The 24,674-nt window shown below is 48.1% G+C and overlaps 1 protein-coding gene across 1 annotated transcript in view; it reads left to right on the top strand.

Moving 5' to 3' along the window:
- LOC117795017 (5-formyltetrahydrofolate cyclo-ligase-like) overlaps positions 1 to 24,674 on the top strand; it is a 41,015-nt gene that overhangs the window by 2,023 nt on the left and 14,318 nt on the right. The window contains 1 exon segment of the mRNA XM_034667785.1: positions 3,282 to 3,543. Within this exon segment, the coding sequence (XP_034523676.1) occupies positions 3,282 to 3,543 (262 nt within the window).

Below are 24,674 nucleotides of genomic sequence, written 5' to 3'. Positions count from 1 at the left end.
TTTTTTTTTTTTATTTGACAGAGATAGAGACAGCCAGCGAGAGAGGGAACACAAGCAGGGGGAGTGGGAGAGGAAGAAGCAGGCTCATAGCGGAGGAGCCTGATGTGGGGCTCGATCCCATAACGCCAGGATCACGCCCTGAGCCGAAGGCAGACGCTTAACCGCTGTGCCACCCAGGCGCCCCAACACAATTCTTACTAAAAACAGTGAACTTCACTATATGCTGTTTTATTTAAAAATGCTGATTGTAACCTGCCACTGATTTCATGACCAACCAATGGATCATGGCTGGAAACATCCATGTGCTGTGATTAGAACAGTGTTATGCCATAGTGCACGTTCAATAAAAGTGCCAAGTGATGCCTTTTTCTCAATAACGTTTTTTAAAAGGCACATTTATTTGTAATGACACAGCACCTTTTTCTATTATTTAGAATTTATCAGAAAAACAATGTACGGTGAAGAAATTCAACTTTATGCCATATTTTGACTCCCTGAGTAAATAAGGAAATTAGTGCCCTATACTCTGTCTTCTGTCCACCAGTTTCCGACCCCCATATTCTCATAAATTGTCAAGTTTTACAATATTTGTATTCTGTTTTATAATTAGAATGAGTCTACCGAGCATTTTCTGTGACTGATTTCCAAATTTGGAATTTAAGTAAATAGTATCTACAATATTTTGGTTATACAGGTAGAACCAAGTTGTATGAGTATAAGCAAAGGACATATAATTCTGTGTTGCGAGATTTGTGTGGCTAGGCGGAGAATGTTTCAAATGCCATTACGAAGAACTCTCTTTTGTTATGCTCTGAAATTGCTCTAAATCATGACGTGTTTTAGTCTGTCCCTATTTGGAGTCTACATTTCAAATTTAGCTCTGTTTTTTTTTCAAGGAGTTTCAGATCGCCTTTATTTTCCTTTTTGGCCAAACAAGAATATGCCTTTATCTTACCAGTAGATTCTTTTTCATTTTGTGTTTAAATAAATTCCTTTTCTTCCTGAGAGCACTCCAGCGCCCTGCTCCCTCTGCTCTAGCCCAGTGCACAGCCTGGGCTTCCTCCCACCCTGCTTCCGAGTTAGGGCTGCTACTCCAACCCAGTGTCTTCTTGGTTGGACTTCTTTCTTTCCATCTTACTAGAGTATATTCTCAAGTAATTTTTTTCTCTTTAGAAATATCTATGGGGGTAACCTTTTAAGACTTTATATGTTAGAAAATGTCTTTACCCTCATATTTGACTGATAGTTTGAATTTCAAGTTTAAAAATATTTTTCCTTGTTCTGCTCAGCACAAAGACTGGCATCTTTGTTGTTATATCTTTGATTACTTCTTTTCCTTTGTGCCTTTCTGCAATTCCGATGAATCAAATAGTGAAAATCCTATATTGACTTTCTCCATCTTGTAAGATTTTTTTTTTTACTTTCCCCATTTCTTTGTCTTTTTCTCCTACTTTAAGGCTTTCTCCTGAACTTTTAAATTTTGGTATTCTTTATTTTAATTTTCAAGTATTATTTCTCAGTTTTCTGATTGCTTTCTTTCCATAGCAGTCTGTTGTTATTTTATAGATGCAACTGTCTTGAATTTGTCTGAGAGAACTAATTAGAATTAAAAATTCCCCTTTCTCTGAATTATCTTGGTTTCCCACTGGATCACCCCCACCCCCCTTAGTCCTTCTCTTTTGTGTTTTGGCTTTCTAAAATGTTTGCTGAAACTATTGTGGGTACATATTTATGAATCAAGGTGTGACAGCTCCTGGGGATCTCCTTTGTCTTTTTGCAGTCACTTTGGGAGGGATGGGTTCTGCCTGCCCCACAGTCACGTCCTCTGAGTGTTGGGTCTGCTGCTGTTTGTCTGGAAATACTGTCCCATCTCCGTTCTGTCTCACAGAAATTAGCCAAGTGTCTGTTCTCCTGTTCTCAGTGCTATAATGGTTTTCTCTTTTTGTGCTCTTTTACTGTTGTATAAATGAGATTTCAGGAAGCAAGAAAGATAAATGCGTATGCACAGTCTCGCACTGAATTTTAACTGATGTCTGTTGCTGTTTATTCAGCTCTTAATGTTTCATATTCTCCTTAAAGAGAACAAACACGACAGACACTTAACTTGAGTGCCAGAAGCCTCAGGTCTGCCCAGGGTCTGGGTGTCGCATTTCTTTTCATTTCGCCTTATTTCAGGCCGCCTAACAGCATTGTAAGCTCCCAGGGAGATGGAGTTCACTTCCTCCCTTGGCCGCGGTCTGGTGTGCTCCATCTACTGAATTTCTGTGCACTCCTTTCTGTTAGGAGTGACTTGACTTTCTGTATCTCTCTCTTTCTGCCAGTCCTGTTTGTAAGCCAGTGTTGTGGTAGCTTTGTCTTCTTAGCTCGGAAGAACAGAAAACGAAGGGGTGCTAAGAGCTAACTTGAGTCTGGGCAGTTCTAAGATTACCTGCTCTGTGGCCGGCAAAGCTCAGCCTCCTGCCTGATGCATGAATAAACTGAGCACCATGGCATTCTCTCACCTGGGGCCACCTTCTCACAAGCGGGCACTTGTTTTTAGAAGGACTCCTCCTCTCCAGGATCCCTACCTCCCATCTCTTCAAACACTTTAACATCTGTTTGGACAGAAGAGTTGTAGGAGGTAGGGACAGAGGTGGACAGAGCTGAAGAAGGACAGGCATGTCACCTGCTCCTGGGAGCTTACTGCCTGGTTAGAAACTGCAGTTAGGACTCGTGAAAGAGTTAGTAATCAGCCCGATAATACATAAGTAAGTGTTAAGTACACTCGTAAGTGTTTTAATGTTGTGGAGAAGTCAGGAGAAGTGAGCGCCTGAGTTGGCTAAAATGGGTAGAATTTAGGGGGAGACAAGCCTGATAGTCCAGGGACTGAAGAAGCTCGTGGGAGCCGAGGTTCAGAGTTAAAGCAAGGCAGAGACGCTCGGGGCAGCGTGTGGGGTGACCGAAGGCGACCGGAACAGGTGGCTGGATGACAGGCCTGGGATTCTGCACACAGCAGCTTTCTAACAAGCTCTCACTCCTGCTGGAGCAGGCGTGTGAGAAAGACGGCAAGGAGTCAGAGAGATGGTTGCTGGGTTCAGAACCAAGCCCTGCGCTTCAGGAGGCAGCCCTGTCTAGCCCCTTCTGCCACTCTGCTCTCCGTTGGTGATTTGTGTTTGCAGAGTGCAAGAAGCTGGAGAAGGCGGAGAGAGAAGGGAGAAAGTGTGACATCCATGAAGGGGGGAGCCACTGGTGTTTGAAAGCGTAACCTTGGGGAATCAGCGTGACTGCTATTTCCCATTTAGGTGATGGCCCACAGTCAGTATCAAAAGTCCAGAAGGATTTCCATCTTCCTGAGCATGCAAGACGAAGTCGAGACCAAGGAGATCATCCAGGACATTTTCCGGCGAGGCAAAACCTGCTTCATCCCACGGTACCAGATCCAGAGCAGTCACATGGATATGGTGAAGCTGGCGTCGCCCGAGGAAATCTCCTCGCTTCCCAGAACGTCCTGGAACATTCACCAGCCTGGAGAGGACGAGGTTCGGGAGGAAGCCTTGTCGACAGGTGAGCATGCTAATGGTATTGGAAGTGACATCCCAGGGTGCCGTCAGACGGTGACCCGATGGTGACGTTTGGGTCGTCAGGGCTGCTTTTCTTATAGGGACGAATGGTGTGGTGCTTCCGGTCCAAGACACCCTCATTCCCTGGCTCAGGGCGAGATGCCCACCGTAAGTTGTGAGAGTAAGGTATTCAGGCTTGGTCGCCTTTGTACAGACTCTGGCACATTTCCCATGATTTCCCTTATGCTCCATGTATTAATGACACATTATTATTAATGCTAATAAGCTTTTCTGTCTCCGCTTCGGATCGGCCGACTGCCTTCTGGACATCTCCTCATGGATGTCCCTTGGGCGTCAGCCTGCTCCAGGCTGAATCCCGTCCCCCCTCAGCCCCTCCTGCCACATGTCCCTCTTAGCGTGTGGTGCCGTCAGCCAAGCAGCTGGCCGTGCCAGGAATCTCAGGATCATCTGTGACGCCCCCCTTGCGCTCTCTCACGCCCCTCGTGCGGTCCCTGGCTAAGTCCTTATGCTGTTGCTACTGAATATTTGTTGCGAGTGTCGGCTCCTCTCCGGCCCCGCGGCCAGGACAGCAGTCTGAGCCGCTGTGTTGTCCGCGCAGCCTCCTCGCTGCTCCTCCTCCCTGTCTCTCGCACCCTCTCCTCCCTGTCGGTCCGCTCTGCATGCGGTACGTGAGACGAGATTTCCGAGACACACATCTGACCGCTTCTCTGCCCTGTTTCAAGTGTCTCAGCGACCCCCTGCTGTCCTGGGGGGGACCCGGACTGTCCTTACGAGGCTTTTCCAGACTTGGCACCGTGTGTCTGTTCGTGTGCACCTCTTTCCACTCCCCCACTGTGTAACCCAGGTTCTGGCCACTCCGAGTACCTGTGTCTCCCAGCCCTGCTGGCTTTCTTTACTGCTGGACCTTTGCACACACTCTTCCCTGGCCAACAGCTGCTTGGCATATTTAATCGTTAACAAGCAGTGAAAGAGCTGAAAGCAAAACAAGACAGGGGTACTAGTTTGTCAAACTCAGCCCCTTAAAGGTGTATGTTTGACTAAGACTTAAATGGTCGCAAGGAACCCCAAAGCAGCTTTGTGCGGTTGTCTTACTATTTCTGCTCCCTTCCAACCTAACACTGTAACCCACAAAATCAACATGATGGGGCAGGAGGGAATTGAGCAGGGCTCATTGGGGTGCGGGGGTCATCTGCTTGGCGACCTCAGCTCCCCCTCTATTATCCAGTCCTGCACTCTGCTAGACGTTAAGCACCAAAGGTATACTCAGATCTACCTCCTTCCTGTCCTGAACCGGTCGACCGGAGGAACGCCAACATTATCGGACGGCGACATGTCTTCAAGGGGAAAGATTGCAGGCATTTGAAGCTGATGAGACAATAAGGGTGTGCGGTCTATCTCGGGGAGTAGCCCCGGCTCGCATGATGAGGCTGTGACATCGCTCACGCTGAATGCAGCTACTTCTGCAGACTCGCAGGCTTTCAGGTGGGACCCAGGGTCGTCCAGCTCTGTCTGACTCTGTGTTAGCTGCCCCCCGGGGCTCACCCCACCTCATGATGTCCCTGCTGAAATTCCCGTGGCCAGTTCTTCCCAGGGCGTAGCCCATCGGCTTTGTAACAGCTCGGCCCATTCTGGAGTGCGTTCCTTAGTTTGAGCCAAAGTGTGTCACCCTGAACCTTCATGCCTTTGTTCTATTTCTATTTAAGTACAGCAGTGGGAAGAGTAAGGAAGAGGCAGGATCTTTCCTCTTAATCTAGTTGCATTTCCTGGTTACAATAAACACAGTCCAAGTCAATGAGCTAAATCATTTACGTGTGGTTTTTAGAGCATGGTTTGGCACCTAGGAGCTATTTGGTCAATGGTTAACTTTTTTTTTAATTTGAGAGAGAGAGAGTGCACAAGGCGGGGAGAGGCAGAGGGGGAGAGAGAGAAAGGGAGAGAATCCTCCCCGTTGAATATGGGGCTTGATCCCAGGACCCTGAGATCATGACCTGAGCCAAAGGCAGATGCTTAATTGACTGAGCCACCCGGGCATCCCAAATAGTAACTATTCTCAATTTTGAGCAAGGAAGACAGAATTACTCATTTTACTGTCAACTCGTTGCTAGCCAAGGGTGTAACATTTTGATAATTTCCAAGAAACGTTTCCTGAGCATCTTCATTGTCTTAGACTCCGTTAGGTCTGAAAGATGAGGTCCTGGACTTCAGGGGGTCACACCTTAACTGGGGAGACGGCAGATGTATGTAAATAGAAAACTATGTTAGTGTGCACTGTATGTCAGATACAGACCAAATGAAAAGGTTGAGAATATTAAGAATATAGAAGTTCGGGGCTTGGTCCGTCCAAGAAACGGCTCGTTTCCCTCCTCCGTAGCATTTATCCACCCCTGTAGTCATGGGACCAGTGTTCCCCCGCCCGTGTGTTTTTCTTGGCAGACACTTGCGATCTGGGTTGCAGAGGAAGAGGGGATGAGATCTGGTTTCTTGCCACTGCAGCCTGCCGGGTGAGGCTCTTCGCCGCCGTTGATAGAAGCGTTGGAGCAGGCACTGGCTGTTTCCGGCACCGCGGGTTTCCGCAGCATCGGCAGCCTAGCATGTGGCAGCTTTGGGGCTGAGGTGCAAGTCTAGCTTCCCGGTGTCTGGGACGAGCTGATTAGAGCTCAGATCGTTCCGTCCTGGCGTGGCTTATATGGCCTGTTTATCTTTCTGGTTTGCCCGTGTTATCACGGCTTGATATCTACAGTTGCCATTGTGAGTTCTTAAAAATTTCACATGGGGTTTGCTTGCATTGTGCGTACAGCCAAACTATGGATGGCTAAGTGGAACAGAGGGGCTGCCTCTTCCCTGAACCTGTCCTCAGAATGAGGGCTGCTCTGGCAATTAGATGAGCCCGGAGTCTTTCTACGTTAAGTACACAATCTGATTCAAGCTGGCTTAATCGAAAATGGGATTTTATTGGCTCAGAGACTGAAAAATCCACAGAAGGGCTAGCTTTCAATATGGCTAGATCAGAGATCTCAAAATCAACTTTGACTCTGCCTTCATCTGGCAGATGGTGGCCCATGGTGGCCCGTGGCAGCCTGTGGTGGCCTGTGGCAGCTCCAGGTTCCACAGCAGCCTTGGTGTTAGCATTCCTGGCAGAAAGAAGCAAGCCTGCTGGTAAAATCCTGCTCTTTTTCTCACTGACCCAAATCGGGTCAAGTGGTCATCCCCAAAATCAATCACTATGGCCAGGGACATGGACGAGGCTAGCTCCTGGGCTGTTTACTGTGAGCAGGGACAGGGATGTGCCCACTGCCCAGTGGGTCGTGTGTCCACCCCTGCAGTGCTGCTCCAGCCACTGAGCTGGGAGTCAGGCGGGTGACTCACCACGGGAAAAACAGGCGCTGCGTCGGAGCAAGAGGAGTGGATGCTGGACAGTCCCAAGTTCAAACTCACCTATACTGTCAATCATTTCTGGAATTTTTTTTTTTTAAGATTTATTTGTTTGTTTTAGAAAGAGAGAGCAGGGTAGGAGCAGAGGCAGAGGGAGAGAGAGAATCTCAAGCAGACTCCTCACTGAGCGCGAAGCCTGACATGGGGCTCGATCCCACAACCCTGAGATCATGACCTGAGCCAAAACCAAGAGTCAGAGGCTCAACCAACTGTGCCCCCCATGCTGCCCCCTTTCCGAAATTCTGTAGAATATAGCAAGCTGTTTGTCGTTACTTTGTCAGGGCTGCTGTTTTATTTCTCCTCTTTCCGGAGGCTCTTTGGGAAATCATACCTACGTGTGGGCCCCTGAGACGTAACTTGAATGAATGATCATAATGGAGACTTTCTCGTAATTGAATGGGACGTTGTCGAGGACAGAGTTTTTGAGCATAACAAGTGCAGCTTCCTCCTCAGTGTTTGTGATCAGTGCTGTTGGGAGGGTGAGACTGGGTTCACTGAAAGTAATTCCCATTAAATTGACCTCATTTCTTTCTTTAATAGGATTGCATGGCCTCGGAAAGAGTATAATAAGGAGAGTGGGTATGAATTTCATCAAGGTATTTGACAGAGCCATGATATCCTTGAGGATAAGCTGAGTAAATTTAGATTAGATCATAATACTTCATTCAGAAAGTATTTATGGAGCTCCTGGTCTGTGTGAGCTGTGATGGGCCCAGAGCAGGGAATGGGGTGGACTGGTCCCCATTGCCGCGGAGCTGACAAGCCTGTGGTCCTCGCCCAGATGGGCCTGTGCGAGCCTGTCACAGGGCTCCGTGCTTTCCTGTTCAGCACTTTGTTACGGCTTAGATGTCCCACTGACCCCAAGGATGTCTGAGTTCATCCTTATCATTCTCTCTGTGTTTTCCCCCATTTCTGTGAGTAGACAGTTTGCGGATATAGGATTATCCTTGACTCTTTTCCACCCATCCGGTTTTCAGATATTGCCGATTTTTCTCTGCAACGCTTTTACCACCTTCCTCTGATTCTACCTTTGGGGAATCTGTTGTCTACAGCTTTGATTCTTCAGATCAGTTCCATTGGAATAAACTTCATATCGGTTTCCTGGACGTAGTAACTTTCCTAACATACCTTTTGAGGCAGCTCACCTCCCCTGTTGAAGCCTTTCCCTGGGCTCTGGGTGGATCTGTATACCTGAGCAGACCCTGGTTCCTTCTAGCTCCTTCTTGCGAGAAGAAGGGACACTAGATAACATTGATGCATCGAGGCCACCCTCTGGGCCTTTCCCTGTCCTTCTGCCTCGACTCCTGCTTCCACCAGAGGGGTGTGCTGGGTGGCAGTTTCCTAGCAATCAAGATCATAGATGGGAATCAGATAAACGTGGGTATGAGTTCTAATTTTGCTACTTTCTACTCTGTGCCTGGAACGGTTGCTTATAGGCTTTGAGCCTCAGACTTCTCCCCTGCGGACGGCTGTCACGCGCTGCCTCCCAGCCGTTGGGAAGCTCGTGGGAGGCCCTGTCTGCAGCGCGCTCAGGACAGTCACTGCTCCGTGCGGGCGCTCAGTGTCGCTGCTCTGGCTGTGCTGTGTGTGCTGCCATTGTGCTGTCTTCCGAGAGCGCTCCTTGTGCGTCACCGTGAACGCTGCTCCCACTGTTTCCCCGGGCTGGGGTGTCTCTTGTGTCCCTTCCAGGCAGCATCTTTTAGTCTAGTGTGTGAGAACGTTGCCTTTTGAGTCAGTCTGACCTGAGTTCGAATCTAAACTGTACTATTCGGGCAAGTTACTACAGTCTCAAAGTACACGTTTTTTCATGTGCAAACTGCGGGTCATCACAGAACCCACTCCCTGTGTTGAGAGGCTGGACTGGGATGTGTGTGAAGTGCCTCGTGCGGCCCCTTGTGTGGTTAGGGCTCAGTAAATGGCAGTGGCTACTCCTGAGCTCAGCCGCCCTTTCCAGACCTTCCTTGGCTGCCCCCAGAAACTCACTCTTTCCTTCTCTAATTCCCACTCACCTGGCTTCTCACATATACCCCCGTTTTATTTCTCCTTGGGGCTACATTTCTTTTATTGCTGATAGACTTCATGGAATTGTGATTTATAATAAGATATAAATAGTTGGTCTTTGGTGCTGGTTTCTGGCACAGAGCTCCTAAAATCCTTGTTATTTCCTCTGTGCTAAGAGTGATAAAGGTGGGATGTCTGGGTGGCTCAGTCAGTTAAGCGACTGTCTTAGGCTCAGGTCATGATCCTGGGGTCCTGGGATTGAGTCCCTCATCGGGCTCCTTGCTCAGTGGGGAACCTGCTTCTCCCTCTCCTCCCCGCTCGTGCTCTCTCTCAAATAAATGAATAAAAATCTGTATTAAAAAGAAATAGTTGTTTTATAAGATGCTTTGAGATTTTTATTTGGTGTTTGTGAGTAAAGGGTTGACATCAGTCCTTGGTGGGAATGACCATAGGCTTGATCTTGTCCCAGCACTGGTTTGGGGACCCTGCAGAGGTCAGATCGAGGTGGAGTATTGCACCTACCTGTCTGCTGCGGCTGCCATACCTGGGTTGGGTACTGTGAGTCCGCATGTAGGCCTTGGATCTTTGGGTCTCAGTTCGTGTGAAATGCTGGTGGGACCTGTCAGGTGTCGGGGGCTCTGCATGCACCCCAGCTCTTGATGGACTCTGTGTGCTCAGGGAAGAAAGGAGCTGTGGACGGGGCCGCTGTGTACACGTGGTGATACCAGACTGAGAGCAGCTTGCGTCTCCCGGGCCAGAGCACCCAGCGGAATCCTGTCTGTGGGTGGTACCCGGCCGGGCCCCATGGGGACTCTCAGACCACCGCCCCCATGGACGACTGTCACAGTGTGCACGGGAATTCTTTGTTGAATTTTCCTAAACCAAGAAATAAGTAGTTCTAACATCCTACCTGCTTGGATGCTTCAGGATGATTTATGGCGACGGCTGGTGCTCTTACTGGAAGCGATGTTTCCAGACCCTTAACATGTCTCGTTCGCTTCACAAAAATCCGCTTCACTGATTTTACTTGAACTTTTTTTTTTTTTTAAGATTTTATTTATTTATTCAACAGAAATGGAGACAGCCAGCGAGAGAGGGAACACAAGCAGGGGGAGTGGGAGAGGAAAAAGCAGGCTCGTGGTGGAGGAGCCTGATGTGGGGCTTGATCCCATAACGCCGGGATCATGCCCTGAGCCGAAGGCAGACACTTAACCGCTGTGCCACCAGGCAGCCCCTCCTTGAACTTTAGAAATAAATTGCCATGACCAAACATAAAGCACCTGTAACTTTGGAACACATCACACGGGGCCATGCGGGAGTTTCGGGGACCTCTGTCTGCACAGTCGAGAGCTGCCCCCAGACGTAGGTGCGTGGGAGGCGGGGCAGGCCCTGCGGTCCTCACCACATCTGCCTGGTTGTCACATGGGATATCTAGTGACTGCTCGAGGACCGCGGGCGGTTACTGATGCAGGTCCCTGTTCTCCAGCTCCCCCTCCGGCACCCGTGAGAGTGCCATCTCCTTCCCAACACCTCCGTCATGCTGTCCCCCTGGGCTGTGTTTCTCTGTCCCTACTGCGTTCTGCACGAGCGTGATTCACGGAGCAGGAACCCTGGGTGATCTCGTCTGCGGGAACACTGTCCTGGCTTCCCAGCGAAGACCTTGCTCTCAGTCACCGTATCTGAAAGCACACTGGTCTTGAAGTCAAGACGCCTCTTTTCCAGTCACTTTGTATTCCAGCCAACACACGGGGAGAACAGCCAGGGCCTTCATGTGCGCGATGAGCGCCCTTGCGATAGGCTTCCTGGCGCCATTCCAGGATCGTCCATTTCATCTTTTGCTGCCACATGGGAGGACACTCATTTCACAGAGTGGTCGTTTACTTTTTGTTAACTCCCAGCCCATGAAGATTAAAAGGTACTTCCTCACAGGTTATGGCCTGTTATTCTTGCCAAGATGGGCAGACCTGCTCCGCACTCTGGTCCCGCATAATGATTCATCGAGGGTCCTGTTGCACTGGACGCGGCATTCGAGGGACTAAGCCAGCAGACTTAAAACTCCCCACCTATAGAAACTCACGTGTTTAAACTCCTTGTTCAATTTTTATTTATTACCTTTAATCGAGACATTAGAATGTCTCTTAGACGTATGTATATTTCTATGTTCAATTCAGAGAAGAGGCAGAATTTTTAGGAGGAGTTTGAATTAGAAAAAAGTAAATTGTGATCCTTAAAGGTGAGACCTGTGTGTGAACAAGCCCCATCACGGGTTTCTGTGGCTGCAGAGACAGCGCCTCGTCTTGCCCACTGCTCTCTTCGTCAGCAAGTGGTCCCTCATTCTCTGTCTGCCTGTCCCTCCGTCCCCCTGGGCCCTCCCCCAAGGATTAATGAACAGTCGTGGGCCGACCCAGGGACCCTGGAGCCCCTGACTGCACGTTGCTTCCATCTTGTTCCTCTGTTCTGTGGGCAAGAGCCAGGAGCATCTGTCTGAATGCCTTCACCAGCGAAAACACCCCTTTAAAATTCTTCATTGTTAACATTTTGAAAGGTCACAAGATTGGGTGTTCCTTTATGATACATTATGACGTGTTCTTTCTAGAAGAGTGGGTTAGAGAATTTTCCCCACTGAAACACGAGGGCAAAAGGCGACTTCAGGGACGCTGTGCCGGTAAATGAAGTGAAATCTCACCTTTGCCCATAGAGACTGGTTAGTGTTGGGGTGAGTTCTCCACTCCAGGGTGTGGAGGGACCTGCTCACTGGCCGTCCCGCAGACACCTGCCTTCCTCACCTCCCACTGCGGCCAGAGGGACCCGAAAACTCATCCGGCTTGTACTCCTCCTGTGCCGGGAACAGAAGTCCAGCCTCTGCAGCAAGATTGAGGAGAGAGGTGTGAGTGTGTGGGTGTTGCTGTGTTTCCTCTTCTTGAGAAGGTCTCTGTGCCTTCAGCCTGAAATGCCCCTCGTCTTTGTCAGCCTGTTGCGATCTTAATCATCCCTTTTCAGGGCTCAGCTTAAATGCTGCCTTCTCCCAAATACAGTGACTTGGTTGCCATATGGCATCAGTCTTCCTCCCCCATTTATGCTCTATCAGATAGACAGCCTCTGTCTGCACTTACTGTAAACACAGCATTCATATTGCTTTCAAAATCCGATGGCATAAACCATCACTCTCTTGATGGTTTCCTCCCACTCTCTTGATGATGATGATGGTGGTGATGATGAGAAGAACACTGAGGATTGGCTTCAGTCTCCTGGCGAGTGTCCCCGCGTACACACCGTGCTCTTAGCTGCAGGTGCAGGGCTGCGTGGCCCGCCTCCAGAGCACCGCCCCCCTTGCTCACCGGAGACCACCCCTGCTTGTTTCCTCCTGCTCCCAATTCATTCACTTCTACTTTTTATCTTTCTTGATTATTACGTCCCTACTCCCCTGTGGTTTTTTTGACCCTTATTCATTTACTTTCATTCTTCCCTGTTTGTTAGTAAAAACATTTAAATTTTCTATTGTTTTCCTCTGAGCATAGCTTTAATGGCATTCTGCGGATTTTTACATGTAATGTACTTGGTCCAGTTATCTTCTGTTTCATAACCATGGGATTGGACTCTTCATTGGCTCAGGAGAAAGCTAACATCGTTTTAAAAATTTCTAAAGTATTTTGACCACTTTTGAATTTCACTGTTCTGGAGAAGGCAATATTGACACATATACTTCCATCATTTTTTAAAAAAGATTTTATTGATTTATTTGAGAGAGAGAGAGCAAAAGCAGGGGGAGCAACAGAGGCAGAGGGAGAAGCAGGCTCCCCACTGAGCAAGGAGCCCCATGCGGGACTCGATCCCAGGACCCCGGGATCATGACCTGAGCTGAAGGCAGACGCTTAACCGACTGAGCCACCCAGGCATCCCTATAATTTGTCATTTTTTAATTGATTAGCTCTTTGTTTCTGGGCTACACATTTCACTTACTATACTTGAGTCAGGAACTGTGTTTAACTCCAAGAAACAGAAATTCTGTGGAATGGGCTTACACAAGAAAAGGAGTTATTTTTATTTTCATGCCACGAGGACTTCCATGGCCGGTGATTGTTGGCATCGGCCCCTCAGCTTAAGGATGTCAGGCATGCAGCATCTGTGGGCTTCCTGGCTTTTCTCATGGTTGCAGAATGGCTGCGCAGATCCAGCAATCATGTCTGTATTGGGCTCGAAGAAGAAGGAATGAGGCAAGGGGCACTGGTTGAGTGTCTCTGCTTTAAGCAGTGTCCCTGGAAACCCTTACATCTCATTGCCTTGAACTGTGATGACCCCTGTCCATAAAGACAGTTAGCAATATAGTTTTAAAACAATGTTTTGGTTTGGTTTGGTTTGGTTTGGTTTGGTTTGGTTTGGTTTGGTTTGGTTTTTAACAAGTCACAGTTCTGTTAATAAGGAAGAGCAGGCAGGGTGTGTACTGGGTCAGTAGCACTTGCTGCTGGTGAGTGTTGTGTAGACTTGGAAAGTCTGTCTTCTGTGGGTGGGGACGGGGTGAGGTCTGCAGCAGTGTGTGCAGACGCAGTTCCCCACGCTTGTGACCTGTGTACGAGAACTAACGTCTCGGTGGTTTAAACTGTGTTTCTGTGTCGAGGTAGACGTCTGAGGGGTGCTACTGTTCTGTCCCAGCACAATGAAGGTTTTGTTCATTTCTCTTATTGGGAACATGCGTTTCTTAGCACTGAAGACTTCTTATCTGTTACGTTTAATTGCAGATTTTTTAAATGGATAGAAACCCACCCTCCTCTTCCATGAAAAGCCCGATGTCTTGAAAATTTCCTTGTTATCGATTTTGTTCCTCCTTGTGTTGGACTGTGTGTTGGTTCCCCCTCACTGTAATCCTCAGCACCCTCGTCTGGGGACTGCACCTCTTGTGAACAGCATGTGCCTGGGTTTCTGCTTTGCCCCCACCTGGGCATCTTCTCTTGCTAGGGGAGCTGAGCCTGCCCTCCGTTTCATGATAACTGGTGCGTGTGGCCTTCCTTCTGGTTACTGCTGCCATCTCGGATTCTCTTTGGGGGAAAAAATGTCTTTTGCCCTTTCCATTCCTTTGTGTCCTTCCCCCTCTAGGACCTGTAGTTCCCTGTTCTCGTCTGTTGGTTACCATGAGATGCCTCTTGAACCTGGAATTCTCACTGACATTTTGTGTTATTTCTAGTTTTTATCAACACAAACTGGGATTTTAAAATCATTAATAAATCGAAGATGTGTCTCTATTTCTTAAGGCATTGTATTTTTGACATTTGATTATTTTCTTACAACATTAATAAAGGACGGTCACTTAAACTCAACTCTAAATTTCCCTGGGTCCCTGGTTCACTGCTTCTGCGTTTAAACCATGCCTTCCTCATTCTTGATTTCCATATTTTTATTAATTTCTTGCTTAGAGTATTCCTTTAAGTGATTTTTTTCAGTGAAGTATTTTCAGAATGCTTTTATTTTTGAGGCTCTCTGGACACGTTGGTGGGTTCTTGCATGGGGAAAGAATTCGGGGGTCACCCTGGTTTTCCCACTCATAATTCTAGACCAGGGATCGGCAAACATTCTCTGTCAGGGGCCATGTAGCAAATATGAGAGGCTGTGCGGGAGTCTTGCGGTATGGGGTTCATGGGGTTTGTGGGCTCCTGAGTTCCACGGTTCCATGGTGAGGGAAGAGGGACAGGGTGGGTGTGAGAGGAGAATGGGGGTTCGGATGGACAAGCTGTGGCCTCTGCCACACTCAGTCCGAGGCCGGCTGTGACTCAATATGGAGACACGTAGCCCCGTTTCGTGAAGGATAACACTCGTCCTTCATCTGGGGTTGAACTTCATCCTGTAGGCGCTGGGAAGTTCCCGAAATACTTTAATCAGGGGAGTGACATGGACAGCCTGTGTTTTGGAAAGATCGTCCCACCAGCCATAGGAGGGGTGGGGTGGGGAGACAAAGACCGAGGAGACAGGGAGCAGGGCGTCAGCTGGGAATCTGCCAGAATAGGAAGGATAAGTGACCATCACTCAAAGGATGGAGAGGACACCCATGTTCTGACACACGCAGCATGTAGTCATGGTGACGGACCGCATCAGGCCACAGGGGTACAGTCTGGCTTTGTTTCCAGGGTATGGTGCTGTTCACCAAGACTGGGGGTGCAGGTGGGGGTGGGGAGCAGGTGTGAACCCCAGTTGATGTGGCTCTGGGGCCTCTAGGGGATGCTGTAGGTAGCTAGAGGGATGCATAGAGATCAGGAAATAAGAGTTACTGATTCCGGAGTCACTGGGGTATGACTGTGCTGCTGGGTGAACCCCGAGTTTATAAACAGGAGCCGATGGGTAGAAGATGACACTGGGACAGACACGGGCCACACTAATGCTCATTGCCCTTTCTAGATGAGGGTTTTTTTTAGATCCTGGTTTTTAAAATTATTTCTTAGATTAGTATAGTTTGTAAAAGTAGAGAAAAAACATAAGTATCAATTTGGAAAGGGTTAGCTAAAAGGAGAAAACAATCTTTAAGTCCGTGGAAATGGGTATTAGCAATGTGCTAGACTTAAGAGACTATAGATAGTTGTTTTTTGTACATCTGCTTTTGCCGCAGAAAAGGCAGGTTGAAAGGGATGCTGTGTCTTTCGGTGAGACACTCTTATATCAGGGCCGATACGATCGATGGAAGCAGGAAATTAGAAATATGAGAACAGCCCTGCCACTCACCCGGCAGCTCGGGCCGTCTCTCCCTCCAAGAGTCATCATGAACTTAGCATTTGCGGCTGCACGCTCAGCTAGCGGTAAACCATAAGGAAGAGCTGCCCCGGGGCGGGACTGGCCTCCCTCAGGTACCCTCTGTAGGCTCGACAGGTAAAGTGAAAAATGCTAAAGGCAGGGATGATCTTACGTCCGTTGTTTGTTTGGTTTCTGTTGGTGGGAAGCAGGCCTATCCATGTGCAAGCCGTCAGATCCTCCTCTCTCTGTGAGAGAAGGATCTGGAAGGCATGGGAACCGATGTGCCACCAGCGCCTGGGCCTGTCCACGCCAATCGTACCGCATTTCCGTGTGTACAAAACAGATGGAAAAGGACAGCCCCAAGGGGTAGAGCAACAGCTCCTTCTTCTTGGAAGTGATTCCGTGCTCGGGGTCAGTATTTTCAGGGGTTGAGTGAGGGATATGATGAAAAGTCAGAGTCTGCCCCCCCCCGCAACCCCCTCCCCGGTCTGTTCCCCAGACGTGAGCATGGTGAACATACTTGGGTACCCTTCTCCATCTGTCTGTGTGCGTTCTTTTTAAAAATTTTATGCAGATAGGATGACACTCCACATTCTGTTTTGTGTTTTGCTTTTTTACTTAATAGACCTTAGAATTACTGCACATGGTGATCGACCTTCGTGCTTAAATGGTCACGTAGCGTCGACGTGCTCTAACTTTTTAACCAGTCCTCTGTTAATGGACATTTAGATTGCTTCCATTTTTTAAATTACAAACAGAGGCATAAAGACCACCCTGGTATATTTTAGCATACTTACACAAACCACGCCATAGAGTCAATTCCTAGCTGTGGAATGGTGATGGATTCTAAATTTTTATAGATGGTTCCATATTGCTTTCAGAAAAAGGCCGTGCGGCTTTGCACACCCAACATCATCATGGAAGAGGACTGTTTCCTTTCCGTGGATGGATGGACGAATGAAGGCAATAATGAATGTCCATGCACTTGTGCCCTGTAAGGAAAGGCCGCACGAGGGGAGTGGCCTGGCCACCGGAGCTCAGACTATTGAGGACAGAGCCAGCCGTGTAGGGGAGGGTGAGCAGTGGTTAAGACGGGAGCGTTGGCCTCCGGGAGCTGGGTTTAGTCACTGGTTCTGTCGCAGACTGGCCGAGGGGATGCAGGGAAACCTTTATCATCCCTCTGAGTCTCGGCCCCTTGTTTGAAGATGCAGGTAATGATGCTAGCCTCGCCGAATTGCTATGAAGACTGAGTAAGAAAATTTGGGTAAGGCTTCTACCCTGCTCATGACGTGGTAAGCACATGTGGATGGCCTTGATGCCCATTGCACGTGGGGTGGTGACCTCAGGCCTGGCAATAGTGACCACCACAGGAGCCCCGGGGGGCCCCAGGGTGGAGGGCCCTCTCTGACGTGTTTGGGAAGACTCAGCTGACCCAGGTCTTCAAGGGTGACTCGTGGTCCACCCTGAGGTGGTGTCGGGAGGAGATAGAGCAGTAAGTTTCCCAAGACAGGTGCGCTGCAGCGGGAAACCCGCTCGTCCATTGAAGAAGCTGGCTAACAGTCTTCTTACGACCCATGCTGCTTGGATTCTCAGCCTTAGAAGTAACTTGGTGTTGACTCATCAGTGTTTCTGATTTTGTTTTGAAGATTTAATCAGGAGGAATTCCCCAATGTTGTTTTAAACTCCTTCTTCCTTCTTTAAAGAGGTGTAGTGGTTAACGTGTTCCTTGTGGCAAATGTCAAAATATGTGCTAAGGTTTATGTTTTTTGACCTAATTTGTCTTTCATAAAGTGCTGTTCTTTGCCCCATTTATGTTGGGGAATAAATATATTTTTTTGTGTGTTCATCATTTTCTTTCTAATTGATAATAATTCGTTATTAAATTTAGCCATTAGTCAGGTGTTTCTGATTTTGTTTTGAAGATTTAATCAGGAGGAATTCCCCAATGTTGTTTTAAACTCCTTCTTCCTTCTTTAAAGAGGTGTAGTGGTTAACGTGTTCCTTGTGGCAAATGTCAAAATATGTGCTAAGGTTTATGTTTTTTGACCTAATTTGTCTTTCATAAAGTGCTGTTCTTTGCCCCATTTATGTTGGGGAATAAATATATTTTTTTGTGTGTTCATCATTTTCTTTCTAATTGATAATAATTCATTATTAAATTTAGCCATTAGCTATGTATGTGCTGTAAGTATTTTTATCATTTTTCTTAACTTCGTGTGTGTTTCTGTTTTGAAGGGTACAGATGTATTAAAATCTTGTTAGCGAAATCAGTCTTTTCCTTTACAATTTCTGCCTTTGGTTTCATTTTTTTAGGGAGTCTTTCTTCATTCTGGAGAATATATAAATTTTTATTTTATCCTAGTACTTTATTTTTTTCATGTTAAAATATTAATTTTTTTGAACATGTGTTAATGTATTGGACAGGAACCTAATTTTTTACTTAAAAGNCAGATGTATTAAAATCTTGTTAGCGAAATCAGTCTTTTCCTTTACAATTTCTGCCTTTGGTTTCATTTTTTTAGGGAGTCTTTCTTCATTCTGGAGAATATATAAATTTTTATTTTATCCTAGTACTTTATTTTTTTCATGTTAAAATATTAATTTTTTTTGAACATGTGTTAATGTATTGGACAGAAACCTAATTTTTTATTNATCTTTAAAAAAAAATAAATAAATAAAAAGAAAAAGCCAGGTGTCCCAACAGCGTTTCATAAATAATCTGTCCTCTCCTCACTACTCCGAAGTGCCACCATTTTCAGACTACATTCTTGCCTGTTTTGGGGTCTGTTCCTGGACGTGCTGATCTTCTCCACGGGTCTCTGTGTGTCCTGGTGCTGGTGCGTGATTAGTGCGGCTGTGCATGGCCCTTCAGCGCGCTGTGATGCCTGCTAGAGGGAATCTGGCCCCCAAAAATTCTTAGTTTAAAAAATTTAGCTGACTATTATGAACCATTCATATTTGAGATTAACTTTAAAATTATCTTGTCAGTTTCTTCCCCGCATCCTCTAGAGATCTTGGTTGGAACTGTATTACAGTTTTAGGTTAGTTTGTGGGAAATACATTTCTTTACAACATTCAGGCATCTCCAGGAGTACGGTCTCCCCCCGTTGTCTCAGGCCCTTTCCGTGTTCCTCTGTAGACGTGTTTGGTTTGAGTCATATTGTTTCTGGACATTGCTTGTTAAGTGCATTCTTAGTCAACTAGTATTTGTTGTTACTGTGGATAGAGTATTTTTCCGTTGTCTTGTCAAGTTCTTGTGCAGGAAAGCAGAGGAACACGGCTCAGATTTCCAGGTGGGACCAGAAGTCTTGGAAGTAATGCTAAAGTTATTTTCTTCAACATCTTCTTAAGTCCTAGAAAATTGAGTATTAGAAAACTTAATTTTTTTTTCTTTTAAAATTTTATTTATTTGACAGAGAAAGAGTGAGAGAGCACAAGCAGGGGAAGCAACAGGGGGAGAGGGAGAAGCAGACTCCCCGCTGAGCAGGGAGCCTGATTCCAGGGCCCCGGGATCATGACCTGAGCCACAGGCAGACGCTTAACTGACTGAACCACCCAGGCACCCAGAAAATTTAATTTCATGAGAAACTTGCATCACTGATACCATATTTTCAAAGCAAGGTGTCCCAGGCTGAGTTTTTAAGGGCTGCTGGACTTGAGAGGCGCTGAGGGTTCCCCAGTTTCCAGCAGATGTCAGTGTGGGTCCGCAGTGGCGGTATTATCTATGGTACCCCGCATTTCACCTCCTTACTTAACTAGCACAGCGGGGGCTGTTGAGCAGGACGGGACTTCGGAGAGCCTCTGAGTCAGTCCTTCGTCCTGCAGCCGAGGGCACAGGCCTAGACAGGAAATGACCCGTCCAAGGTCACACAGGCATGTGGGGCCAGGCCAAAACCCAGATGTTCTTGTCGCCAAATGACAGTAAGAGTCAGCCACCAAAGTCACAGAGAAGAAAGGTGTAGCCCCAACATAGAACTTATATTTTGGAGGAACGGAAGCATGCTGTTCAATTTATTTGGGTAGGTATATATTTAGAGATTCTAAGGAATATGGTGTTAGGTTCTTGGGTTAAAATAATTGGGTGAAACAAACTGAAAACAGCTATTTTTGTTGCCTGAATGTAGCATTACTGGGTGTGAAGGTGACCCTCGATCTTGTGTCCCGTTCTTCATCCCGACTGTGGATAAAACACCAGCACTTGCACGTGACCAGTAGAGTAACTCCACGCCCTCTCTGTGCGGCCTGACTTGTGACGCTAGGGAGAAGCCCTAGAAACCATTCAGTTCCACAGACCACCAAGGAGCCTGTAATCTTTTCCAGTAAATACAGCAGGCAAAAGAAAAATGTGTTTTGTCGTACATTACAAGAGATCAAAGAAGTGAGAGGCGCACTTACAGGCCATGTTAGACAGAGTTGGGAAATGCACAAGATAGAGTCTCAGAGAAATCCCCTCCCTCTAATCCACTGACCACCTTATCTAGGTCTGCTCGTGGGAAGCGTGGGGGGCATTCAGTCTGTGGGCAGAGGCCGGAGTCCAGCAGGGCGCGTGTGATAAGCACCTGTTTCCCGGACACCGGTGCTCCCTGGGGTTGGGGGTGGTGAGAGTCCCGTGCGTTGGTGTGAAGCTGAAGGAAGTCATTGTGGGTTGAGTCTTGAAGGAAGGGTAGGAATCACAGAAGGGGGGACACGTGGCAGGTGGGACACGCATGGGGCAGGCTGGAAAGCAGGTGTGTCTGGGCAAGTAGTGAATAGGTTACAGTCATTCCCCCTTCCCTGAGTTCCATACCCCCCAGCAGAGGCCTGAAACCATAGAGAGCACTGAACCCCAAATACACGATGTTTTTTCCTGTACATACATACTTACGGTAAGTTTAGTTAGTAAACCAGGCACAGTAAGAGAGGAACAACGGGCACCAGCACTCATAGTGCAATAGCACAGTGACAGCAATATGGTCTCTCTCACTCTCAGAACGCCTGCTGTTCCGCACGCAGCCCGCTGGTGGTGGGAGTGCGTCCGGAGCCTACGTGAGGAGATGGAGTGAGGGGAGGGCGCGGGCACTGCAAGTGCTGGCCTACGACTGACCGACCGTCCGCGGTGTCACAGGGAGAATCACCTGCTCGTGGCCCGCGGTGGACCGCGGCCGTGAAACCACAGCCAAGGGGGGATTACTCCATTATGTTTAGAGCTTGAGGTCAGTTGAAGGAAGGTGAGATCGAGAGTAGATGGCGGCTGGTTTAGTTGTAGATTCTTTGAGCTGGAGGTCGCAGCAGGAGATGTTCTTCTGAACATTTTTGAAACGTTTTATTTTGAAATAATAAATTATAAAAATAGCAGAGAGAGGTCCTGGGTTCTCTTCCCCCAGCCTGCCTCCGTGGTGGCATCTCATGGAGCTGTCGTGGAGTAGCGACCCCAGGACGTGTACCCTGCTCCAGCTTGACTCAGTGTCACCTGTGTGCACGTGTACGCCCTAATGTGCAGGATGCTTACACACATTTCTGTGTGGTTGTGTCACACGTGCAGATTTCTGCAACTGCTACCCACACGCAGGACTGTCCCTCCTTCTAAAGATTCTAGGAAGCTCTAGAGGAAGTCCAGCTTTCCCGTTGGCTAAGTGGGGATATGTCGTTGGCATCCAGAGTCCAGGGACAGGTTTGTAGCCTGGAGACCTGGCTGCTGAGGGTGCCCCCTGGAGCCCTGCTGAGGTGGTATTGGGAGCACGTGGGAAGATCTGGCGGTTTTGTAACAAATCTTACAAGGAATGAAATTGCTTAACTAGGAACATTTTTTTATTTTTAATTTTTTTTTTAAGTAGGCTCCACACCCAGTATAGAGCCTGATGTGGGGCTTGATCTCATGACCCTGAGATCAAGACCTGAGCCGAGGTCAAGAGTCAGATGCTCAGCCAACTGAGCCACCCTGGAGCCCTTTTACTAGGAATATTCTTTGTAGAGTTTTTTTTAAGATGGCAGAAAAGATCTGTTAATGTTTTTTCCTGAGATTTCAAGGATGCTGTCCGCTCCTTCTGTGATTTCCCCATGTGCCCCGAGAGTTCTAATTCTCCTGCAGACTGGTTTTGGCTCCAGAGTCGCCGATCTTCCTCTTGGAGGCTAATCAGGGGCTTCACTGGCTCAGCCCGCAGAATGTAGTGAGTTTCTTACCCTGGCACGGGAGGCGCTTCTCACCACAGTGTAGACATGTCCTTCTAGACATCTTGCTTCTATTTCATTCACGGGTCCTTCCAGAAAGAACCAGACACTGGCCCTGAACACACTCCACGCTTTTCCAAATCCGTGCCTCTGCTCGTCACATTCACCTGATACTCCATCCCTCTCCATCCTAACGTGCGGAGCTCCTCCTCAGCCTTCCGCTGCTGGTTGGTCCTGAGGCCCCTCCGTCGGCAGGCTTTCCCAGGCGAACCCCCTTCTCCGTGGACGCCGGCCTTCCTCCTGCCCCACTGTGCTTCTTACCTCATCGCTTACATCACCTCAGCTCAGTCATTCGTCTGTGTGCACACCGCATTATAGATGTGTTGGATCCTGGAGATCGGAGAGTTACGTGTGTCCGCATCCTCCGAGCTCTTCCCACGGGGTCTTCCGTACTGTGAGCCACTAGGAACCCTTTCTCTTCCTCTTTCCTATCCAGCTGCTCTGGCAGGTGTTAGGGAACACGAGGGGCTCCGAGGGCAAGTTTCTGTCCGACCAGAAGGCTTCTGGAAGCAGACCACGAGGGTGGTTGGAGCGAGAACAGCACCTGGAACTCACCAGAAAAGGACGTTTTAGAAACACCAGCTACTATTATTTCAAAGTCGTAGGTTACTTCATCTCAGGCCCGCAGTAACGGAATTTGTCCCAGTGATACAAGGCTCATGTCAGCCGGGCTGCGAGTCCTCCCAGGGTCACGGAAGACCGCGAGCGGAAGAGACACTACGTACCGTGTAGTTTTATTGTAGCGAAATGTACGGAACCAGAAAGTTTGCAGGACTTCGAAGAGTTCATTTAACGTCTTCATAAAAGAAACGGCCGAAGCCAGGAGAAGCTTCCATTTTGCTGGTAAGCTTGTGAGGCGTAGGGATGATGTAGGGCTGTCTCGATTCAAGATGGCGACTTTGAGGGCTCACCTCCTAAAGAGTGAGAACAGCACAGACCGCTCCAGAAGCAGCCGTATGTTAGCCTACCTGAAGAAACCATTCTTCAGTGCTCTCGAGTGAACCAGGCTCCTCGGCTTCCGGAGCCCGGCCTCACAGACCCGGTGCTGGGACGGGCTGCCGGCCCGACTAGCTTGAATTTACTGGAGCACCCAAGCTCTTCCGTGTCTGTTTGTGATTGCGGTGAAAACGCGTACAGTTTACCATCCTAACCACCTCTACATGTGTGGCTCAGGAATGTTCCACGCATGCACAGAGTGGTGAGACGGGCCGCGGCGTTTTCCCTCTGGGCGATCTGCCCCTGCCCGCAGCCCTGGGGCCCTGGCAGACTCCCTTCTGCTCTCCACCTCTGTGAGTTCAGCTATTTCAGAGACATTGTATACGGAGAATCATACAGCGTTTGCTCTTTTGTGACTGGCTTACTTTATTCCTTGATTGTATCACACGGATGTACAAGGAATTGTCCTTAAAATCCTCCAAACCACTAAGCTTCCCTTGTAAACCAAGCTGAGAAATCAAAGCGTTCCATCCACTCGTGTTACAGACGGATGAGGAAATGCGGACAACCAGAAGCTGCCAGAAGTTTGTGAAAAATCGCAGGGCGTTCTGTAACGTCTTCTCAGTTTTAGAGGCCTTCTGAAGGCCAACGCGGTTACCAGCAGCAGGGACAGCGTCCCAGGCTCGGAGCCAGAACGTGTGGGTGAGGCCGCTGCTGCGGGTCTGTCTTCCGCAGGACCTTGCTGCACATCTGTGATATAGTTTAATTCTGTTTCTCTGATAAGATTGATTTTGGTCCGTATCTGCTCAGATAGGACAAGCTGAGGTATGGTGTTACTGTTTCGCCTTTATAACCTTTGGGAGATGTTATAAAGCCGGGTGGCAAATGGTTTCTGTAAAGGGCCAGATAGTTCATATTTGGGGCTCCGGGCACCCTCTGGTACCCGCTATAACGACTTAGCTCTTCTCTTTCAGTGTGGATGCACAGTGTGGCTGTGTTCCATTGAAACTTGATTTAGAGGGGCGCCTGGGTGGCTCCGCTGGTGAAACGTCTGCCTTTGGCTCCGGTCATGATCCCAGGTTCCTGGGATCGAGTCCCGGGTTGGGCTCCCTGCTTCACGGGGAGTCTGCTTCTCCCTCTCCCTCTCCCGCTCATGCTCTCTCTCTCTCAAATAAATAAATAAAATCTTGTGGAAAAAAAGAAACTTCGTTTATAAAAGCAGGCAGCAGGCCAGATTTGACCCCCGCTGTAATTGGCCAAGCCCTGTACTCAGGTGGGGGGACCCTCACTCCTGCCTCTTTTGTCCTTAGCACCTTGCTTGCTGTCGTTCACGCACAAGATAGTTCTGTGTGTTGCTTAGGGCGATGGTCATGTTGATGATTTAAGAAATGCAAATCAAGGGGCGCCTGGGTGGTGCAGCGGTTGNTCTCAAATAAATAAATAAAATCTTGTGGAAAAAAAGAAACTTCGTTTATAAAAGCAGGCAGCAGGCCAGATTTGACCCCCGCTGTAATTGGCCAAGCCCTGTACTCAGGTGGGGGGACCCTCACTCCTGCCTCTTTGGTCCTTAGCACCTTGCTTGCTGTCGTTCACGCACAAGATAGTTCTGTGTGTTGCTTAGGGCGATGGTCATGTTGATGATTTAAGAAATGCAAATCAAGTTATCATTTCCTACTTTTAATCATTTATTAAGGTTTGGGCTTATTTTCTGTACACATGCTAGCTAGCTTCATGATATAATAAAAGATAAACCTAAGAAAAGAGCAAACATGTTTGAAGTACATCTTTGAAGGGAGACACAAAATTTTTCGGAGGATTCATGAA

Source organism: Ailuropoda melanoleuca, chromosome 9, assembly GCF_002007445.2.
Source record: "Ailuropoda melanoleuca isolate Jingjing chromosome 9, ASM200744v2, whole genome shotgun sequence".
NCBI lineage: Eukaryota > Metazoa > Chordata > Mammalia > Carnivora > Ursidae > Ailuropoda > Ailuropoda melanoleuca.
Note: the sequence above shows the minus strand (reverse complement) of the source record. Positions and strands in the feature narration are given on the sequence as shown.